This window comes from Heptranchias perlo, chromosome 36 (genome assembly GCF_035084215.1).
Source record: "Heptranchias perlo isolate sHepPer1 chromosome 36, sHepPer1.hap1, whole genome shotgun sequence".
Taxonomy (NCBI): Eukaryota; Metazoa; Chordata; class Chondrichthyes; order Hexanchiformes; family Hexanchidae; genus Heptranchias; species Heptranchias perlo.
This window is the reverse complement of record NC_090360.1, coordinates 17,432,716-17,456,214: the sequence shown is the minus strand read 5'-3', so window position 1 is coordinate 17,456,214 and position 23,499 is coordinate 17,432,716. Positions and strand designations below refer to the sequence as shown.

The 23,499-nt window shown below is 40.5% G+C and overlaps 1 protein-coding gene across 1 annotated transcript in view; it reads left to right on the top strand.

The window, feature by feature from the left end:
- Window positions 1–23,499, top strand: part of LOC137303925 (A disintegrin and metalloproteinase with thrombospondin motifs 3) — a 153,866-nt gene that overhangs the window by 25,998 nt on the left and 104,369 nt on the right. The window contains exon 3 of the mRNA XM_067972336.1: window positions 9,756–9,952. Coding sequence (XP_067828437.1) covers window positions 9,756–9,952 — 197 coding nt within the window. The remainder of the gene's footprint in view (window positions 1–9,755; window positions 9,953–23,499) is intronic.

Genomic DNA, 23,499 nt, shown 5'->3' with positions numbered 1-23,499 from the left:
CTGTAAGCACCTATATAAAATATGAAGATCATCTGAAGTTTGTTGCAAAGATGGTTGTTCTGAACAAGTTTAATTGCAGTCCTTGTGAAAGCACAAGTTTAGCAGTTAACTTCTTGTACCCTAAGGTGTCTTTCTTCCTAATGTGTTTACTCCAAGGAAGTACATAGCTGGCATGAAGAAATCAGAGAATATCAGGAGATATGCAGCTTGGCCAGAAGCAGCAACCGTTGCACTTGCAGTGGACAGAGCTAATTGCCCCACTGGAAATGGCCCAGCTTCAGCCAGGGCAGGCATCAGGTAAGCCATATGATATGGCTATGTATCTGGTAAATGAGTACAGCAGTGTCACTTTTATGCAAGATATACACTTAAAATCTTTATCTGTATAATAGATAATTTTGCATTGGTATGAAGATTAAGATGCTGTAGAAAAACAAATTTTATGATCTGAATTAAGCATTTCAGATTCCCACTCAAATTGAGCCCCATTTGGGTTATTTTGGGTTCTGATTGGCATGTGTCCAATATACAAATAAATGGCTCTGCAGAATGGACAGGATGTTGGTTGCCATTTTACAAATTCTGTTTGTTTTTTCCCATCATGGTGGGTGGGTGAGCAGTAATGTTTTATGTCTGCAGCTTCAGCAACAAAGGTAGGTGTATTAAAAAAATATATATTTATCAAAGAACAGCTGAGTGTATCTATTATGACTTGTTTACACAAATCACTAAAAGTAGCATCGCAGGTTAATAAGGCCATAAAAACAGGCAAAATAAGTCTTCATTTCTGGAGGGATAGAATTGAAAAGCGGAGGTTATGTCCCAGATTCACAAGGATGATACCAGAACTGAGAGGATATACTTATCAAGAAAGGCTGAACAGGCTGGGGCTCTTTTCTCCAGAAAAGAGAAGGCTGAGGGGTGACTGGATAGAGGTCTTTAAGGTAATGAAAGCGTTCAGTAGGGTAGACGTAGAGAAAATGTTTCCACTTGTGGGGGAGTCCAAAACTAGAGGTCATAAGTATAAGATAGTTGCTAATGAATCCAATAGGGAATTCAGGAGAAACTTCTTTACCCAAAGAATGAAAAGAATGTGGAACACGCTACCACAAGGAGTAGTTGAGGCAAATAGCATAGATGCATTTAAGGGGAAACTAGATAAGAACATGAGGGAGAAAGGAATAGGAAGGTTTGCTGGTAGGGTTAGATGAAGTAGGGAGGTTCGTGTGGAGTCTAAACGCCAGCATAGACCAGTTGGGCTGAATGGCCTGTAGACTCTCTGTTTTTCTTTTCAATTACTTTAAAAGTCTTATGTCTGCACACATTCCTTACCTGTACAACCTTACTTCCTTTTGTCAACTTTTCCCATTATAGATTCCGAGATCAATATATTAGAAACTGTCTACGTAAACGTATCCCACTGTAATTGCACCTTTCTGCCAGAGGTAACATTGTAGCACCCCAGTTTTGCAACTCCATGACTTTTTGGGAGCATAAATCCTTTTCAGGATGTTGGCACGTTGTCAAGGTCGGCATTTATTGTCCACCCTTATTTGCCCGTGACAAGGTGGTGGTGGGCCGCCTTCTTGAACTGTTGCCATCTGTGTGGTGAAGGTACTCCCATAATGCTGTTAATAGGGAGTCCCAGGATTTTAACCCAGCGACAATGAAGGAATGGAAATATAGGCTTAGGATGCTGCCCTGAGGACCGCCTGCAGTAATGTCATGGAGCTGAGAAGATTGGCCTCCAATGACCATAACCAAGAATAATGCGCTATAAGACTTGATCTGCACAACTGCTTCTGCCTGACCTTCCCCTTTGGCAGCCAACTAGCTATGAATGCATACTCCCACCTGCCCAGCAGCTTCCCCGCTCACCACGAAGCCAGAATTAAATGTATCCCAGAACGAACTGCTTTTCAAGTGTAGTCACTGTTGTAATGTATGGAAACGTAGCAACCAATTTGCACATAGCAAGGTCCCACAAACAGCAATGAGATAATTACTGTTTTAGTGATGGTTAAGGGATAAATATTGGCCAGGATACCGGGGAGAACTCCCCTACTCTTCTTCGAATAATGCTATGGGATCTTTTACATCCACCTGAGAGCGCATTTCTGACAGTGCAGCTCTTCCTCAGTACTGCACTAACGTGTCAGCCTAGGTTATGTGCAGTAGTCTCTGAACTGGGTCTTGAACCCACAGCCTTCTGACTCAGGCAAGAGTGCTATCACTGAGCCAAGGCTGACACTTAATAACAACGCACAATAATCAAACAGAAATGAAACTTCCTAGGTTTGTGGTTATCATTGCTTTTAGTTTTAGTTCATCAAGGTTGATTTTATCATAAATCTTTTCTTCATGCCAAACCAGGACCTGGTAGGGATTTGTTTCAAGTTCAAATTTGGTTTCAGTGCAATGCAAGTGATCCAAAACCTAATTTGAACTGAAATGGCACTTTTCCTCTTGCAGTTGGCTCAAACGCTCTGAAGCCAGCATTTGAATTTTCTGAAATTCAAAATATTCAGCTCCAACGTCTAAACCTAAAAGCTCAACTCTAGTATCCATTACACTAAAACCCAAAGTGAGTACCCATTTTTTAGTCATGATTGTTGTCTTAACGATGGGAAATGATGCCTCTGTGTTGTATCGTAAATTTATACATCTTTTGAATTATTTGAGAGGAACTGTTATTACAAAGACCACCAGGATTCAAAGATTGTGTCGGTCTGCAGTCTGCCACAGAAACTATAAGGATAAATTTTTTGAGGTCCTGCTCCTGGTGCAGAGCCTTACACGCGAGCATGGATCACAGAGGTGAGCACATCTGATTGGTGGAACTCCCAATTTTTCAGTGATTAAAATTACTCGCTAGCAAATTGGGAGCACCATGAGTTGGGCATGCTGACCTCTGTGCTCGATTCTCTGACTCGCACTCTTATTGATGAGGCTCCATGCTGGGAGGCTGGCCAAAATTCTAAAAACATTCAAAAAATCTTTCACCCCAGACCTGCAAAAGTGGTTGGTTAATCTTTGAAGTTTGGTAAGTTGATTCATTCACAGTTCATTGTGTGCAAAAGTATACCCGTTGCACTGTTTATTGCTCTTTGCTGAGACATCATTATGGTGTTGATGTCCAGTTGGTGGCAGGATCCAATCTATGTTCAGTATCATGTCTTTATTAAATGTTTGCTTTAGAAAGTAGTCAGGTTTCAAATTCAGTATGTTATATAGTCTTTTATTTGAAGACTGTGCCAAGAAGACAACTATTTAAAATTTCTACAGAATCTGTTCCCCTCCCCTGCAATTAAATAATTGGAAATCCCTCCTGAAGAATTTGAGGGACCCTGGACATTTTTAATTTGAGTTCACTCAAGTTATGTGGCGAGACTGGAGAAGCTGGGGCTGTTCTCCTTGGAACAGAAAAGGTTATGGGGAGATTTGATAGAGGTGTTCAAACTCATGCACGGTTTTGACAGAATAAATAAGGAGAAATTGTTTCGAATGGCAGAAGGGTTGGTAACCAGAGGATGCAGATGTAAGGTGATTGGCAAAAGAACCAGAGGCGACATGAGGAAACATTTTTTTATGCAGCTAGTTGTAATGATCAGGAATGCACTGCTTGAAATGGTGGTGGAAGCAGATTCTATAGTAACTTTCAAAAGAGAATTGGATAAATACTTGAAGGAAAACAATTTTCAGGGCTATGGGAAATGGAACTAATTGGATAGCTCTTTCAAAGAGCCAGCACAGGCATGATGTGCTGAATGGCCACCTCCTGTACTGTACCTACTATGATACTAATATGATGGTTTGCTGCAAAAATATTGGTATCTGATGTCTAAATGGAAGATACCAACTACAGAGTACAACTCCTAAATCCACATTTTAATAATTAGTCGCGGAGATAGTTTACATTTCTATCTGTGAGACTCATAGTTAACTTTCAAAAATGGTATCCCATGAAGAAAGGTTGGTTGGCAGATTGATATTGTTAGTTCTACTATCCATTGTTGCTGTTCATCACCAAGGTCTCGGGTTGTGTTTATGGGTACTGCTGTTTAGTGGGAAACTGTAATGGAGAAACTGGAAAGGCTGGCTGTATGCAGAATAGAGACAGCCAGGGCAGAATGAGAGCAGAGCAGCTTGTATAAAGACTGAGAAATGTTCCAGACAGCAAAATGGAGATTCTAGGAATAAAATGGGAAACAATTGGTGGTAAGTGGTAAACTATTGGATAAAGCACCATGTAACAGTGCTACAGTTTTGCTAATGCTAGCGCCTGTTCTGAGGTTTCTGCAATTAGGTTGGATATACATAACAGAAAAGGTTATGTGGAGATTTCATAGAGGCGTTCATGAGTTTGAACACCTCTATCAGAAAAAGCTGCTCGTGCAGTGGTCTTGTGGAAGAAATTATGTTGAAGCTAGTATGAGTCTAACCAACTCCTTCATGAATATAACAAACATAGTTATAGAGAAGGCATAGTTATAACACAGGTAAGACATGTCCTATGACTGTACTTGTAGTGCTGTGACTCTGTGTTCAGTTTCCAGTCATCGCTTGCTTCTTGCATGCAGTATTGTGCTTGCCAAATTGCAGTGCTGTGACTGGGGCTGACTCTTTGTGGATACAAGGTGAAACTATACTTGTGGTACAATGGCAAGTACAGCATTCTAAAGTGGGTAGCCAGAGCTGAACATAGAGCCATAACAGTTGGCAAATACAGTATTGTGAGCAGTATGGTTCAGTCAGAGAGTGCAATGTAATTCAGTCTAATGAGCATCTTGCCAATACAATCACATTTGCTGTTCCCTGATCTATTTGTGATAGCAAGGATATAGTGTTTTACCAGCAGCAGAGTAAAAAAAAAAGCACCATGAGAAACAATATATTTTGAAGTTCATTAAAAAAATTATTTATCTAATATTTATCTTGTTCTTTGAATAAGCATTTTTTAAACCACCTTTTCCCATTTCAGTACTGCACTTTAAACTATGAATGAATTCCAGCTGGTTTACCATCACACTGTTTCCAAAAGACTACCACTGATAATGTATTTAGTTAAAGTACAGCAAATGCTTATACACACATAACATTGTATCAGAGTGATTATATCAGAGTGTAAAAGACTATTGTAAACATGCATATTATTGAAGAGTTTATGGTTTCTGGTCTGATCTAATTTATTCATGAGAACAAATAGCATTTTAATAAAAGAAATAGTTATTTTATTAAAAATAACATTTAAAAATTCTTGACCAAAGTCAGCTAATGAGATGTTGTATGTAATCTCACAAGCTTGTGCTACCAGAGTGGAAGTTACATAGAATTACATAGCATGTACAGCACAGAAACAGGTGTTTATGCTCCACACGAGCTTCCTTCCTTCTTACTTCACCCCCTGGGAGTGCCTGGCAGAAACTCAGGCGTGCACTGCCTATAATTTTCCATCTGTTACGTGCAGGACAATTGTGGGTAACGCACAGCCAAATTTCCTGGAAGTTGAGTAACACAAGCTTGTAAGATTGTCCCTGTGGTCTTCCTTGCCTTGGAGATGGAACAGTTGAACACTTGGACAGATTTGGAACATATTGCCATTCAGGCCTGCTAAAGTCTCCAAGATTATTATTTGCTACATTTTAAACAACTTTGAGATCCAGAGGCCTAACCATGGAGAAGGAGGTCCACCCACAGTCAAGGGTAGAACAGGACCCTAACAATGATATCCAGAAGATACCCCTGCTGAAACACCTTTACTGTGAGGAAGAATCATACGCCAGGTCCTTGCATGCGAGACCTTCATCTAAGTGCCTGAGCTGGCAGGTGCACTAACCGTCCTATTAACACATGAATAATGCAGTCACCCAATACAACTGTTATTAGATTGATTCCTGGGTGAGAGGGTTGACCTATGAGGAGAGATTGAGTAAAATGGGCTTGTATTCTCTGGAGTTTAGAAGAATGAGAGATGATCTCATTGAAACATATAAGATTCTGAGAGGGCTTGACAGGGTAGATGCTGAGAGGTTGTTTCCCCTGGCTGGAGAGTCTAGAACTAGGAGGCATAGTCTCAGGATAAGGGGTCAGCCATTTAGGACCAAAATGAGGAGAAATTTCTTCACTCAGAGGGTTGTGAATCTTTGGAATTCTCTACTCCAGGGGGCTGTGGATGCTCAGTCATTGATATTATTCAAGATTGAGATCGATAGATTTTTGGACTCTAATGGAATCAAGGGATATGGGGATCGAGCAGGAAAGTGGAGTTGAGGTCGAAGATCAGCCATGATTTTATTGAATTGTGGAGCAGGCTCGAAGGGCCGTATGGCCTACTCCTGCTCCTATTTCTTATGTTCTTAACTGTTACATTTTTTGGGTCTTTGCTGCATTTCTTCTACACACTCCAGCTTCTGTATTTTAGATTATCACAGAAGAGTCTTAGCTTCCAAAAGTCTCAAGAGTATCTTCAGTAGCCCCGATACTTAGGCAAGTAGTCAGTCCATTGTAACAGAAAAACCTTCTGTAAATTATTTCAGCTATTGGATTGATCGAGTATTCCACAGGACCTTACTCACATCAACAAAAAGCAGCAGAGCATCCCATAAGACCTTATTTTAGAGTGTAGTAAATTTATTGAACAATATGTAAACAAGTGAACACATAGCAATAACTTGCATGTTATGCATTTACAGTAGATATATGGTAACCACCTTTCTAACTGAGTTATCTTCGAAGGTTCTAACTGAATCGACCCTCTGGTTTGAACCATCTCATATATATACTCTTCAAATCAGTCATGGATATGAATAACTATCAGCTATCGTCAAAAGTAATTGCCATTCACACAGATAACTGAGCAAAGCCTATTTTTGTTTGCTTCTCCCTCAAGCTTAAGTAGCTATGGAGACAGCCGCCAAATACTCATATTTGTATCAAGTTAAGGCGAGGGCCCAATTCTGACTGCATTCGATTTTGTGACTGATTTAAAGGGACTGCAGAAGAGCAGAAACTAAACAAAAATGCTTCCATTTGTCACAACAACTTCACCAACATTGTCCTCTATATCAACACAATTACCATGGATGCCCATCCTTTGATCTATTAAGACTTTGTTATGCTTTGTCAGAAGAAAACTTTCTGGACATGGTTAAAATGAGGTGCAAGCAAGTTTAATACAATGAAAATGGTGAGTGTATGTGTCTAGTGTTTACCTTGGTGACAGCATATGATATGTATGTTCTAGAACCTAGATGCTATTTCAGTTACGGTGTAGTGAAGTGGTTGTCTGCTGGGTATTAATGGGAGCCTCTTTCAGCTTGAATGCGTGCCTTGCCACTGTATGGGTATGCATGGTACGGAATGAAAGAATTGTAGGTTGTGTGAGGGCTTGATGTGGACCAGTAGTAAATGTGGGACCAGTTGGCGGGCTCCACTTTGGGTCATGCACACTTGGGCCATCTACAGGGTAAACGGTAACGTTGGGTAATCTTAGATTGGCAACTTTCTTAAGTTCTGCCATCGTCTTCTGCATCTGTTCCCAGGTATTGCGAGTAATGTACACAGTGTTGAGTGTGGCTGCCACCTCCTGCACAGATGTGCTTTAGGGAGGGTGGCCTGGAGTGCCAAACATCGAACCCTCATGTCCAGCTCATGCAGCAGCACCTGCACTTTGCCAGCCAACCAATAGCGTTTGGGTGCCGATTGACTCCATCACTTGCCCACAGACTCCATTTCCTGCCTCCACATTTGCTTTGCCATCCATTGCTCCTTGCTGTATTTGATGCCCCATGTAAAGGCTGAAAAAGACTCTTGTCCCTATATATGGCCACTTGCCTTTTAATTCTGTTGTGCAGCCCTTTAAGGACTGATGACAGGCACTATATTTCTTCCTCATCCTAAAGGCCCATCCAAGATAGGAGGTTACTTTGCATATGAAATGAGGGCCAACCCAATGATCTGGTGATCAACCCTTCTTGATTTGGGCCAGCAAATGCTTGCAGTGCTTCAGTATCAGGACTAGAAAATAGGCCTCTATTGGCTATATCATCTTATTATTTGCCAAGGTAAATGCAATACATTTTCAAACAGGCTAGAAAATATCTATCTAAATTACCTAAGCTCTAAAGTACTGCTTTTGTAGGGTTATGTTTAATACTGGCGTAATGTATACATTTAAACCGGATTTAATTTAGTTTGTTTCTTAAGAAATGTGTACAAAAAATGTCCTAATGCATTTTATTACCATTCAAAGCGAATCATAATATTTGTCCACTGTCATTTGAGCATTTTAGGTTTTTTTCCTGTAGTAAATCTCTGTATTGAGGAATAACGAGACTAATCTCTTAAATAATGATTTGATCAAATTTAATCAGGCCCTCAACACAGTTGTCCTGGTTCCAAATATGGAGATATTGTTTCTAGTCGTATACACTTACCTGGGTGAACAGGGAAAATGGCAGCTGGAAACAGTGTGAAGAAATTACTTCATTGGTCAGTTTTATGGCACTTGCTGTTATTAAATGGTAGCTTTGAAAAGAAATTGAGGCTTTTGATTGCTTGATTTTTCTATTGGTTACTAATTCCTCATTGGTACTTTTGCTTCTTTTTGATTTGTTCATCTTTAATCAATTAAATATTTGATAGGTAACTTCAAAGGGTAAGTGCTAATTTTTGCATTACGGACATGTGACTCTTCGCGATATGATGGTGCCCAAGATGTGATACCTATGAGGTTATACTTTCAGGTGTGACATCTTTGGTGTGAAGCGAGGAACGGATGCTAGATGCAAGTTTTTTAATTATTTGGGTATCATTTATCCTGTGAGTTGGGAGATGCCTTTGGAAATAAAATAAAAATCTTTCCACTGGTTATGACAAAACAAAAAAGTTTCATCTACACTAATGCTATCTCTTAGAGTTGAAAATCCCTACAATATATTACTGTAAGTACTATGAAATGATGAACATTATGATATGAGACAGTCTAACTTATCTGTAACTTTGTTACTTAGTCAGCCTCACTTATGGAGATATTTATCACACTACTTGCTGGCTATGAAATGTCTTTTATATAATCCTGAATGTGGAACTTATCACATGTCTGTCTGGAATTATATATATATATATCTATCTATCTATTACTCACCTTTGACCCTCCTCCCCTAGTCTTAAAAAAAAGTTATGTGATATGCTTACTGTTGTGTACCCTAGATTATACTGCTTATGAGTCAGAACAAGACTGTGCTCCTTGTATTTTACTTATGTAATGTACCTGAATACCTACAAACAACTTCTCATATTTTACTCTTCTGCTTAAAGTACATAGTTCATAATGCATGTTTAGTTTCATGTGCAGGAGTAATTGACAATGTTACAAATTACAGATTGAAACTCATTAAACATCAAAATTCTGAGCAGCACCCTTCAATCGATGACTGAAATTTGATTTTAATGATTTTATAGGAAAGGATCTGAAAATCTCTGAATAATTAACTTGTAAGTTTGGAATTAAATGTAAAATACCTATGTTTGAAAAACTATAACTACGATATTAAATTGTTTTATATTAATTATTGCTAGATCTGGCTTATAAACCTTATTGACAATGAGTAAACTGATTAGGCAATTTTTTGCACATGGACTGTTTTTGGAACTCCGTATAAGATACATCATTTTAATGGTATTTATGTATGTCAATTAATTTATTATAAAAGCAATACTGATTTTATTGTTTTGCTAAATTTATTTCTCCAAAGCCACGAAATTTGGTGTTGGTGACCTTGCAAACTCTTTAGACATCATTGAGGGGAAGTTAAGTCATCCAGCACGAAAAAGAAGACATGCAAAGAAAGATGACTACAACATAGAAGTTCTATTGGCAGTAGATGATTCTGTTGTTCGCTTCCATGGAAAAGAGCATGTGCAGAACTATGTTCTGACATTAATGAATATTGTAAGTGGTCCTATATGCTATTTATTGTATTTCACACTTGCTTTATTAGTAATAGTTGAATTTCACATACCTGCATTTTATGCTATAAATTCTATTATATTATTGACATATCACATGCCATGTGTAATAGAATTATATTATGAGTTTCTTTTTCTGCATTCTTACTAGATTTCAAATTACAATGTGGGATAATAACATATATATGAATTCATCTGAATTTCCTCTCTCTGCTGTTGTAGCAGAGCTGGTAACCTGTTTAAAGTAAATGCCGTAGTACCTCTGCTAAAGTAACGGGGATGAAATTCAACTGAGCGGGTTAAGTGCACAGATGTTATTCCAGGGAGTAATTTCAAGATCAATGTGTTTAATTGTCATTTTTTAAATATATATGTCCACAGTAAATGTCCGTTGTGACCGACCTAATGTGCATCTTCGATTGTTAATAGTGTTCATACAGTAATATTTAAAAGTAGATATTGCATCAAATCGTGAGGTCATAAATTCTGAATTTCACAAATATGGTGCATGGGGTCTATCCACAAAATTAACTCATTCTTTTGTTGTCTTCAACAAACCATTGATAAATCAGGTAATCTGACAGTGGGAATCCATAAAGGTGATTTATCTCATCAGAAATTGTCTTTCTGTACAAGGTTTTCTCATTTCCTAATCTGAATTGCCCAGATGGTTTTTAGTTATGTTTTTCCCATTGTTTTCAGAACTCGTAAGTCTGAGATTTCTTACCAAGAAATCATAGAATATTACAAGCTGCTTGAGCCTTCAAATTAGTGTCTGTATTTTTCTCCACATGAGCCACCTAGTCTAATCCCACTTTCCGGCTTGGTGTACATTTTTGGCCTCTGGGGTCAAGATTACTTTTACCAGCATGAATTTGAACAACTCATTTTATTGCTAAGTTCAAGCTATATTGAGTCTTGGTTTAAGGGAAGGCCTTTTCCTATAACTGATCGTCATGCTTGGTGACTTCTAGATCATGATCACATTGTATGGGTTCTTGACAAAAGTTCTAAAACAAAAAAATGAACAACAGTTTAAAAATTCATGTGGCAGAATTAGACTTTTTCTAGTTCAGTCTGCCACCAGGAGGTATGTGAGGAAAGAGTGAGTTGGCTCACTTTTCTCTTCCTCCTTCATGGGAACTGCTTCGGCTTGGAACCTTCTCAAATGGCCCCAGCTGAGAGCAGCTCACCATGTGTAAAAGTGTGGCACTATGTTTGTTTGCTTCAAGTTTTAAGTATGTGAAATGCCTGTTCTGTATTCCACTCTGTAGATTTCCAAATAGTCTCCTTCTGCACAGAAAGGGGCATTCACATTGGTTAAGAATTTTTTTAAAAATCTGTTATGGTGACAAGAAGGATACAGAAGAAAGCACCAGAATGATTGTGGGGATTGGACTATGAGGAGTGATTATGTAAATTGGGCATGTTGTCACTGCAAAAGAGAAGGTTGAGAGGTGATATGATTGCTATTTTTAGGATTCTAAAGGGACTAGATAATGTAGACCATGACAAGGTATTTTACCTTGTCTAGAACAGTAGAACTATAGGACACGGCCTGCGCTTGAAGGGGGGTAAATTCAAAACTGATCTGCGGAAACAATATTTCAATGAGCAAGTGGTCAATCTATGGAACAGGCTCCCTAGGGAGATGGTGGAAGCAGTTAGAATTGATTCATTCAAATGCAAATTAGATAGATTTTTTTCAGAAAATAACATTTTGGGATATAGTATATGAGTAATTTGTGACATGACGTAGTAAGTGTAGCAATGTTTGGGAGGAAAAAGGTGACCTCCTATTTCTCATCTACACGCTGCCCCTCGGCAACATAATCGGAAAACACAATGTCAGGTTCTACACGTACGCTGACGACACTCAGCTTTACTTCACCACCGCCTCTCTTGACCCCTCCACTGTCTCTGATTTGTCACACTGCTAGTCTGACATCCAGCACTGAATGAGCAGCAATTTCCTCCAAATAAATATTGGGAAGACTGAAGCCATTGTCTTCGGTCCCCATCACAAACTCCGTTCCCTAGCCACTGACTCCATGCCTCTCCATGGCCACTGTTTGAGGCTGAACCAGACCGTTCAAAGCCGTGGTGTCCTATTTGACCCTGTGATTAGTTTCCGACCACATATCCATTCCATCACCAAGATTGCCTCCTCCATAACGTTGCCCGTCTCCACCCCTGCCTCAACTTATCTGCTGCTGAATCCTTCATCCATGCCTTTGTTACCTCTAGACTTGACTATTCCAATGCTCTCCTGGCTGACTTCCCATCTTCCACCCTCCATAAACTTGAGCTCATCCAAAACTCTGCTGCCCATATCTTAATACGCACCAAGTCCCGTTCATCCATCACGCTTGTGCTTTCTGACCTACATTGGCTCCCGGTCCGGCAAAGCCTCTATTTTAAAATTCTCATCCGTGTTTTCAAATCCCTCCATGGCCTCACCCCTCCCTATCTCTGTGACCTTCTCCAGCCCTACAACCCTCTGAGACCTTTGCGCTCCTCCAATTCTGGCCTGTTGCGCATCCCCGATTTTAATCGCTCCACCATTGGCAGCATTGCCTTCAGCTGCCTAGGCCCTAAGCTCTGGAATTCCCTCCCTAATCCTCAATGCCTCTCTGGCTTTCTCTCCTCCTTTACAACGCTCCTTAAAACCTACCTCTTTTACCAAGCTTTTGGTCACCTGTCCTAATATCATCTTATGTGGCTCTGTCGAATGTTTTTTGATAAAGCTCCTGAGAAGCGTATTGGAACATTTTACTATGTTAAAGGCGCTATATAAATGCAAGTAGTTGTTGTTTGGACCTATGGTTCCCAAAGCTCTCCACCACTGGGGTTTTTCTCGTGTCACGCCTGGGTAGGTTGTAGACTGATTGATAGAGATCGATTGCTACGATTAGTCAACAACTCCATTATCATTGTATCAGGTGACTACCAAGCTTGGTAGAAGGCGCACTAGATGGGCCTATGTCTTTTTTCGTCTAGTTCCTAAGCCTTTGTGTCTTCTCTTGTTAGATTGTCTGACTTATCCATGTTTGAAGACTGAGAAATACTACGCATTAAATGAGAGAAACATACTGAATTGTCATTGCTTTTTTGTGTGAGTGTAGGGGTGGAGAATTACATGCATTGCTGTTTCAGTGATGATCAGCTGCAGTTTTCATGCAGTGCATGGGAAGCCCTTCTGAGACTCGAGGTGGTTGAGAATGTATCTATTTGCACAGGCTATGTGTTTGCTTATAAGAGTCAGTGTAAATCAGTAATAATATGCATGTGCTAAGTAGTAGGGACAAGTTTTTAAATATTAGTATTTGTGTCGTAACTTCACTATGTTAAAGTCACCATTTAAAGGATGAAAACGCACTGCGTGATGTTAGAGTACGGGTGCTTAATGTGTTTGGAGGAAATTCCTTTGCCCAACATTTTAATGTTGTAAACAATTTTACAACACCAAGTTATAGTCCAGCAATTTTATTTTAAATTCACAAGCTTTCGGAGGCTACCTCCTTCCTCAGGTGAACGATGTGGAAATGAAGTCCTCGAAATGAAGTCGCATTTATAATTCACAGAACAATGCTTGGTGATAACAGACAGTTTTTTCAACTGCCCGTTGCCAAGGCAATCAGTGTGCAGACAGACAGGTGTTACCTGCCAGGTCTCAGAATATACAAATCACCAAAAAAAACAACAAACAAAAAAAAAACAGAGATCGAGAGGTAGAAACATAGAAAAGACAGCAACTGACCCGTTATATTAAAAACAGATAACATTTGTTCGCTGGTGGGGTAACGTGTAGCGTGACATGAACCCAAGATCCCGGTTGAGGCCGTCCTCATGGGTGCGGAACTTGGCTATCAATTTCTGCTCGACGATTTTGCGTTGTCGTGTGTCTCGAAGGCCGCCTTGGAGTACGCTTACCCAAAGGTCGGTGGCTGAATGTCCTTGACTGCTGAAGTGTTCCCCGACTGGGAGGGAACCCTCCTGTTTGGCGATTGTTGCGCGGTGTCCGTTCATCCGTTGTCGCAGTGTCTGCATGGTCTCGCCAATGTACCATGCTCTGGGGCATCCTTTCCTGCAACGTATGAGGTAGACAACGTTGGCCGAGTCACAGGAGTATGAACCATGCACCTGGTGGGTGGTGTCCTCTCGTGTGATGGTGGTATCTGTGTCGATGATCTGGCATGTCTTGCAGAGGTTACCGCGGCAGGGTTGTGTGGTGTTGTGGACGCTGTTCTCTTGAAAGCTGGGTAATTTGCTGCGAACGATGGTCTGTTTGAGGTTGGGTGGCTGTTTAATATAACGGGTCAGTTGTTGTCTTTTCTATGTTTCTACCTCTCTATCTCTGTTTTTTTTTTGTTTGTTGTTTTTTTTGGTGATTTGTATATTCTGAGACCTGGCAGGTAACACCTGTCTGTCTGCACACTGATTGCCTTGGCAACGGGCAGTTGAAAAAACTGTCTGTTATCACCAAGCATTGTTCTGTGAATTATAAATGCGACTTCATTTCGAGGACTTCATTTCCACATCGTTCACCTGAGGAAGGAGGTAGCCTCCGAAAGCTTGTGAATTTAAAATAAAATTGCTGGACTATAACTTGGTGTTGTAAAATTGTTTACAATTGTCAACCCCAGTCCATCACCGGCATCTCCACATCATTTTAATGTTGGTATTAGCCCAGCACATTTTCAGTGTGGAAATATTGAGCACCACGGCATTGCCGTCTATATTTGGCTAATTAGAGATGTTTGGTTTGTCAAAATTAATCATGAGTTGATATCAATAATTTTGAAGGGCTTATGCAGTAAATTTGAGACTCTTATTAAGTTTTTAAAAATTCATGCCAAAACAAGAACATAAGAAATAGGAGCAGGAGTAGGCTGTATGGCCACTCGAGCCTGCTCCGCCATTCACTAAGATGGCTGATCTTCGACCTCAACTCCACTTTCCCGCCCGATCCCCATATCCCTCGATTCCCTTAGGGTCCAAAAATCTATCCATCTCAGCCTTGAACATACTCAATGACTAAGCATCCACAGCCCTCTGAGGTAGACAATTCCAAAGATTCATAATCCTTTTAGTGAAGAAAATTTCTCCTCGACTCAGTCCTAAATAGCCGACCACTTATCCTGAGATTATGCCCCCTAGTTCTCGACACTCCAGCCTCTCAACATCCACCCTGTCGAGCCCCCTCATAGTCTTATATGTTTCAATAAGATCACCTCTCATTCTATTAAACTCCAGAGAATATAGGCCCATTTTACTCAATCTCTCATCATAGTACAACCCTCTCATCCCAGGAATCAATCTGGTGAACCTTTGTTGCACCCCCCTCTAAGGCAAGTATATCCTTCCTTAGTTAAGGAGACCAAAACTGTACACAGTACTCCAGGCGTGGTCTCACTGCAGCAAGATTTCCTTACTCTTGTACTTCAACCCCCTTGCAATAAAGGCCAACATGCCAATTGCCTCCCTAATTGCTTGCTGTACTTGCATGTTAACTTTGTGTTTTGTGTAGAAGGATACCCAAATCCCTATGAACACTAACATTTCTTAGTTTCTTACATTTAAAAAATATTCTGTTTTTCTATTCTTCCTACCAAAGTGAATAACCTCACATTTCCCCACATTGTACTCCATCTGCCACCTTCTTGCCCACTCACTTAATTTGTCTATATCTCTTTGCAGACTCTTTGTGTCCTCCTCAGAGCTTATTTTCCCACCTATCTTTGTGTCGTCAGAAAACCTGGATATGTTACTCGGTCCCTTCATCTAAGTCATTAATATAGATTGTAAATAGCTGAGGCGCCAGCACTGATCCTTGTGGCATCCCACTAGTAACAGCCTGTCAACCTGAAAATGAACCATTTATTCCTACTCTGTTCGCTAACCAATCCTCAAGGCATGCTAATATATTACTCCCAACCCCATGAGCCCTTATCTTGTGTAACAACCTCCTGTGTGGCACCTTATCCCAATGCCTTTTGGAAATCCAAATATACTACATCCACATGTTCCCCTTTATCTACCCTGCTAGTTACACCCTCAAAAAAAACTCTAGTAGATTTGTCAAACATGATTTCCCTTTCATAAAACCATGTTGACTCTGCCTAATCATATTATGATTTTCTAAGTGCCCTGTTACCACGTCCTTAATAATGGATTCCAGCATTTTCCCGACATCTGATATCAGGCTAACTGGCCTGTAGTTCTCTGTTTTCTCTCTCCCTCCTTTCTTAAATAGCGGGGTTACATTTGCTACCTTCCAATCCACTAGAATCTAGGGAATTTTCTGCAGCCACCTCTTTTAGAACCCTAGGATGTAGGCCATCATGTCCAGGGGATTTGTCTGCTTTTAGTCCCATTAATTTCTCCAGTACTTTTTTTCTGACTAATCTTAATTACTTTAAATTCCTCACTCTCATTAGACCCTTGGTTCTCCACTATTTCTGGTGTTTTCCGTGTCTTCCACTGTGAAGATAGGTACAAAATATTTGTTTAATGCCTCTGCCATTTCCTTATTCCCGATTATAATTTCTCCTGTCTTAGCCTCTAAGGGACCCATGTTTACTTTTGCTACTCTCTTCCTTTTTACATACTTGAAGCTCTTACAATCTGTTTTTATATTTCTTGTTAGTTTACTCTCATATTCTATTTTCTCCCTCTTTAACCATTTTTTGGTCATCCTTTGGTTTGTAAAACTCTCCCAATCCTCAGGCTTACTATTCTTCTTGGCAACAATATAAGCCTCTTTTAATCTAATACTATCCTCAATTTCTTTAGTTAGCCACGGATGGATCACATTTCCTTTTGGAGTTTTTATTTCTCAATAGAATGTATATCTACTTACATAGTAGTACTTATCTACCGTCATATCATTTACTCTAATTTCCCAATCTACTTTAGCCAACTGACCCTGCATACCTATGTAATTGGCTTTGTTTAAGTTTAAATCTCTAGCTTTGGACTTAAGTACGTCATTCTCAAGCTCAATATGAAATTCTATCATATATTATGTTAACTCTTCCCCAGAGGATCCCTTAAGAACATAAGAACGAGGAGCAGGAGCAGGAGTAGTCCATACGGCCCCTCGAGCCTGCTCTGCCATTCAATCAGATCATGGCTGATCTTCAATCTCAACTCCACTTTCCTACCCAATCTCCATATCCCTTGATTCCCCTAGAGTCCAAAAATTTATCTATCTCTGCCTTTGAATATATTCAACTACTCAGGATCCACAGCCCTCTGGGGTAGAGAATTCCAAAGATTCACAACCCTCTGAGTGAAGAAATGCCTCCTCATCTCTGTCTTAAATGGTCGACCCCATACCCTGCGACTCTGCCCTCTAGTTCTAGACTCTCCAGCCTCTACCCTGTCAAGCCCCCTCAGAATCTTATATGTTTCAATGAGATCCCCTCTCATTCTTCTAAACTCCAGAGAGTATAGGCCCATTCTACTCAACCGCTCCTCATAGGACAACCCTCTCATCCCAGGAGTTAATTTAGTGAACCTTTGTTGCACTGCCTCTAAGGCAAGTATATCCTTCGTTAGATAAGGAGACCAAAACTGTACGCAGTACTCCAGGTGAGTCCCTTACTATGAGATTGCTAATTAACCCTGTCTCATTACAGAAGACAAGATCTAAAATAGCCTGTCCCTGGTTGGTTCCATGACATATTATTCTAGGAAACTGTCTCGAATGCATTCCATGAACTCAACCTCCAAACTACTTTTGTCAATTTGATTTGCCCAGTCTAATATGAAGATGAAAGTACCCCACGATTATTGCATTACCTTTGTTACAAGCTCCTCTTATTTCTTGATTAATAACCTGTCCAACAGTATAACTACTGTTAGGGAGCCTATAAACTACTCTCAACAGTGTTTTTTGCCCCATGTTATTTCTTATCTCCACCCATACTGATGAAGATGATGAGCATAAGAGCTGGGTTACCTTTTGTCATCCTGGATACTACTAAAGATGATTGGACTGTCTGTTTTAGGGTTATTGTTCATTGACTTGTTTTTGTTGTTTTGAGTCCATTTTTTTGTTACTAAGGAGCTCTTTTTTTGTGTTTTTGCTTTTTAACATGCAGTTCTGTCCTACAAATGAAAGGACCAACTTTCCAAAATATATTCCAAAATTAAAATGTAACTGCAATTTGCACTTCCAGAGCAGAGAATAGCAAATGTATCATGATATTCAAAAAAGGAGTGGGACATAAAGCTGAAAATTCTAGACTGGTTATCCGGACATCCATAATTGGGGAAAATACTTAGTGCTATCAGTAAAGAATAAGGAGTCGTCTGTATGGAGTTAGAAGCAATAGCTCATCCCTCACAAATCTATTGGAATTCTTTGAGGAGATATTTAAATCAGTTGAGGTTATCCTGTGTAAATAGTTTGTTTCAACTTTCAAAGGCGCTTGATAAAGTTCCATATGTAAGACTTCAAAAGAAAGTTGAGGTTAATAGAATGAATGTCATCTTTGCTAGCTGAATTTACAACTTCCTTGACAATAGAAACTAAAGATAATGAGAGGTAGCAAAAGCTTTGTCTTTGGGTGGTAACTAGTGAAATTGTGCAGGGTTGGGCTGAACAGGGTGGCTTCGGTCTTGCCATTTTGAGCTGCAAAAAGTTCTGGCTCATCCACTACTTTTCATTCCCTGTTGTTCACACTATTCATGGCCGTTATGGGGTAACTTCCACTATACCCCAAGGTTCCATCCTTAACCCTTCCTATTCCTCATCTATATGTTGTCCCCCAGTGACATTATATGTAAGCATCAAGTGAATTTTCATGTATATGCCAACAATACCCAGTTTTACTTCACCACCACCTGTGATTTGTGACTTGTCACTGTGCTGGATGACTACTTGTCCAACATTATCATGAATGACCCAGAATTTTTTGCCCCTCAATATTGGCAAGACTCAAACCATCCTGTTCAGCCCCCTCCAAAAACTCCACATCTTAGCTCCTGATCTTGTTTTCTTTCCTGGATGCTAGCTCAAGGTCATTCTGATTGTGCATAATCTCGGTGTCATGCTCAACCCCCAGCTGAGCTTCAAACCCCACATCCAGTCCATCACTAAGACAGCCAACTTCCACCTCCGAAATATTTCCCTCCTGCTTCTGTTCCAATTTGACCCTGTGTGTTTGGACATTTTGCTGTGTTAAAGATTCTATATAAAAGTAATTTGGTATTGGTCAGTTGATTTGCTTTTATTACTTTGTTACATCAAATATTTTGGTGGATGACATCAAATGATGTGTATGTATTTATGCTTGTGTTTGTGTATGTATGTATCTATCACACGCGCACACATGCCCGCGCATGCAGACACATGTACAGGTGCTATATATAAAGCATTTACTATAGAAGGAAAGGTAGATTTGATCATGACAATAAATAAATAGTAATGAGTTTAGGAATAGGAAATCCAAAAGACGTACACAAGTAAGGAGCATCGGTTAGCAGAAGTGCAAAAAAATTGTGTAATTATTATCCAATTACTGTAAGTTTCCAGTCAATATGAAACTGTAATCAACAAGGCAAATCAAGCACTGAGATGCATCTTGATAGTATTTGATTATAAGTTAAGCAAGTCATTCTAAAGTTACATAGATCGCTGACAAGATTATAGCATGCAAGGAAGAGGCAACCTACCTCCAAGAACATCAGTACATTATATATTGTGCTTCGGCAGCCAGCTCCTGTAGCCCAGGTCTCCAGGCCAGATTTTGTCAGACTGGCTGCCGGTCTAACTGTGCACTGCACTAATGGCGTCTAGACGTGCCCTCCTTGACATCATGATGTCTATGACTTTCTTCTCTTCCCCCCCCACCCCACCCGCCCCCCCCCCCCCCCCCCCCAGCCATCTGTTTCCATTTTGAACGTTGCATTGTTTTTAGTTGGTGTTGTGGCACAATTAAACTGCATACGGAGTGTCCAATTTTTCACGCCACTATATGCATGTACTTCCCCTTTTCCTTCAGTTCACAGAGAGACTAGCGGCATGATTTAAAAGTATATTCAGGAGAGCTCTGCTCCTGGGATGCTTTCCCGAGACCTGGTCAATAATATAATGAGATTGACTACTATTTAGGGGGAAAGAGTAATTTTGTTGAATTTGTTTTCGTTGGAGAATTATAGAAAGTTACAGCACAGAAACAGGCCATTCGGCCCATCAAGACGGTGCCAGTTTTTTTTACTCCATATGAGCCACTCTTCCAAATCCCTGCTGTCTCTCCATATTCTTTAATATTCCTCTTTTTCAAATAACTGTCCATAAATTCCTTTAAAATTAGATAATGAAAAATGGATCGATGGGCCCAATGGGTAACGTAGATGCAAATATCCTATTTAACTTTTGGAGTGGGGGTGAAAACTCTGCCCAGCTGGTTTGTGGAATAATAGCACCCTCCTCACCCCAAGTGGCTTTAGAGATTTGCAAATGACTTTGAAACAAAAATTGTTTTCTTCCCACTCCCTAAAAATACTCTGTGGTAATCTACTAGCTGGACAGAACTCACTGTTAATTGCTTCAGTGTTTCATTTTTATTTCACCAAGCTTTTTCCAACTCAGTCACAAGATGTGAAGAAGAACAATCTGCTGTGCTTTCTGATCACAGATTGAGGCGTGGAGGAAATCTGTCCATAAAGTCAACACACTTCTGTACAATTGGACAGGCTTCTGTGACTTCACAAACAGAATGCATGTTATGATGTCAGATGAATGAATGAGTCGACATCTGGCAACCAGATGCTGTTCTGTAGAGAAATACAGGAGAATTACATTTGTTTAGTCAATACTGAGACTCATTCTCAACAATGTTAAAAGCATGAATTGTGAAGTCTTTCTGTTCGTGTTCATTTATCTTCAGTTCGGGTCATGCAGATTTACAAAGCAAACAGAAGTGTAAGAACTATCATTTAATTTGTAGAGTTTTCTTATATGCTCTATTATTTATCTTTTGCCAAATTTTCTTCCCCTCCCCACATGATACTCTTTGCTGTACAGTTTCACAGGCATGGGCAGCTCTCCGCTGCCTCAGCCAAGTGTCCATTCTTAATATGTGAACCAAGACAGTGAATGTGTGCAGGCTATTCAACTGTTTAGAACATCACCACTGAGCCCGATCCTGTTTTCGCCCGATGTCCACATGCACTTTACTGCAGGGGTCACTAGATAGTAATCATAGAACCATCGACATTTATAGCACAGAAGGAGGCAATTCGGCACATCGTGTGTATGCTGGTAGATTTGGGAAACCTGTCTTTTTTTTCCTAATTCCTGGGGCACTGAGGTCAATTGTAGCAGTAATGGTGCTATGGCTGAATGTTGTAATAGTTAAGAATGAAGTTGAAATAGACAGATATTAGGACAGGTGACCAAAAACTTGGTCAAAGAGATAGGTTTTAAGGAGCATCTAAAAGGAGAGAGAGGCGGAGAAATTTAGGGAGGGAATTCCAGAGCTTAGGGCCTAGGCAGCTGAAGGCACTACCGCCAATGGTGGAGCGATTTAAAAAAAAAAAATCAGGGATGTGCAAGAGGCCAGAATTGGAGGAGCACAGATATCTCAGGGTTGTAGGGCTGGAGGAGGTTACAGAGATAGGCGACAAAGCTGATGCCTAGTCTTAGAGGTATGAGTTGTGAGGAAACTCTTCAGCCAGTAAGGAAGTATCTGAGAGGTGATCTTGGAGGTGTGTAAGATTGTTAACAGCTTGGAAAAGGTATAGCCTGAAAACTACTTGGAATTAAATTGCGAGAGTAGGACAAGGGGTCGCAGATTCAAACTTGTTAAAATTAAGACTAATATCAAGAAATTCTAATTCAAATAGAGTGATCAATACATGTAATGAATACCTCAGTAGTGGAGCTGAAAACCCTGGAATCATTTAAGAACCAATTTGATGCTGCAGTGGGTTTTGTGGTTGGGGGTGGGGGGTGGGAGAACAGAATTGGAGGTCATTCTGGATGGATAAACTAAGATGGGCTGAATCTGTAATTATCTTGTGAGCTACCTTAGCAGATACTGGAAATTAAACCAGGACCCTTCTGCTCTGTCCAGGCTAGTGCTGCAAGCACAGTGCCTTTTCTCACTCTGCCTCCAGAGGAGCCCATCTTGCTCTTCATTCAAAGTTATAGTATTTTATACTTCTAAACCTATGTCATTCTGGGTGTCTTTGTTAATATTCACACTTTACTACACCCTCTACCCTCTACCCTCCAATAGAAAGACTTGCATTTATATAGCGCCTTTCATGACCTCATGACATCCCAAAGTGCTTTACAGCCAATGAAGTACTTTTTGACATGTAGTCACTGTTATAATGTAGGAAACATGGCAGCCAGTTTGCACACAGCAAGCTCCCACAAACAACAATGTGATAATGACGAGATAATCTTGGTTTTTTTAGTGATTGTTGGTTGAGGGATAAATATTGGCCAGGATACCGGGGAGAACTGCCCTGTTCCTCTTCAAAATAGTGCCATAGGATTTTTATGTCCATTTGAGAGGGCCGACTGGACCTCGGTTTAACGTCTCATCCAAAAGACGGCACCTCTGACAGTGCAGCACTCCCTCAGTACTGCACTGAAGTGTCGGCCTAGATTATGTGCTCAAGTCCCTGGAGCGGGACTTGAACTCACAACCTTCTGACTCTGAGGCAAGAGTGCTACCCACTGAGTCACAGCTGACACCAATGAGACACCCTTTCTACCCAACTGCCTCCCCCACCTTGGCAACTGGCCAACTCCTCCTCCTCCCCTGTCCCCACTGAGGCCCTGTGCCAACCCTCCCACTGGGATACTTTTCCAACCCCCTTTCCCCTAAGAGCTACTTTTCCAATACCCCATGCAACTGAAGTAGTTTTTCCCCTTCCCCATTACTCCTTACTTCCTCTCCCCTCCATTTCTCTTCTCTCCCATCCCTTCTCCTCTCCCACCCCTTCTCTCTCTTCCCCACTGCTCCACCCCCGCCCCTGCCGCCGTCACTGAAGCAGCTCAAGGACTGGGAGAGCATGGGTGAGAGCTGCTGAAACAGCACAGAGTGGGCCGGAGCAGCACATTGAATGGAAGGGAGTCAATTGGAGCAGCAGGTTCCAAAGTGACAGAAATTGGCAATGGAAGCCCAATAGTAAACAATATAAAACAGTGTTGAATTGTGAGGTGCAGCAAGGTGCATTCACAGTGTGGGGCTGATGGGTTCTGAAGTTGAGCCTCTTTATTTTAATATTAATGCAAATACCTGAAAAATATCCTCAGTCACTGGAGTAGAAGACTGGGCTGAGATCCATGAATAGAAAAGTTGTTGGAAGGGCTTGTAATGGATAAATTTATTCGTTTTTCCAGAGTTGTTAAATTCGTTATGTTACAAATTTTATTTTTAGGCGTATATAATGGAGTCAGTGGAGAACTAACACGATTGCTGAAAGCACGTTGAAACATGGGGATCAATTAGTTGTTTATTGTGATGTTTGCTGATTGCTCACAGGTTACTTTCTAGTGAA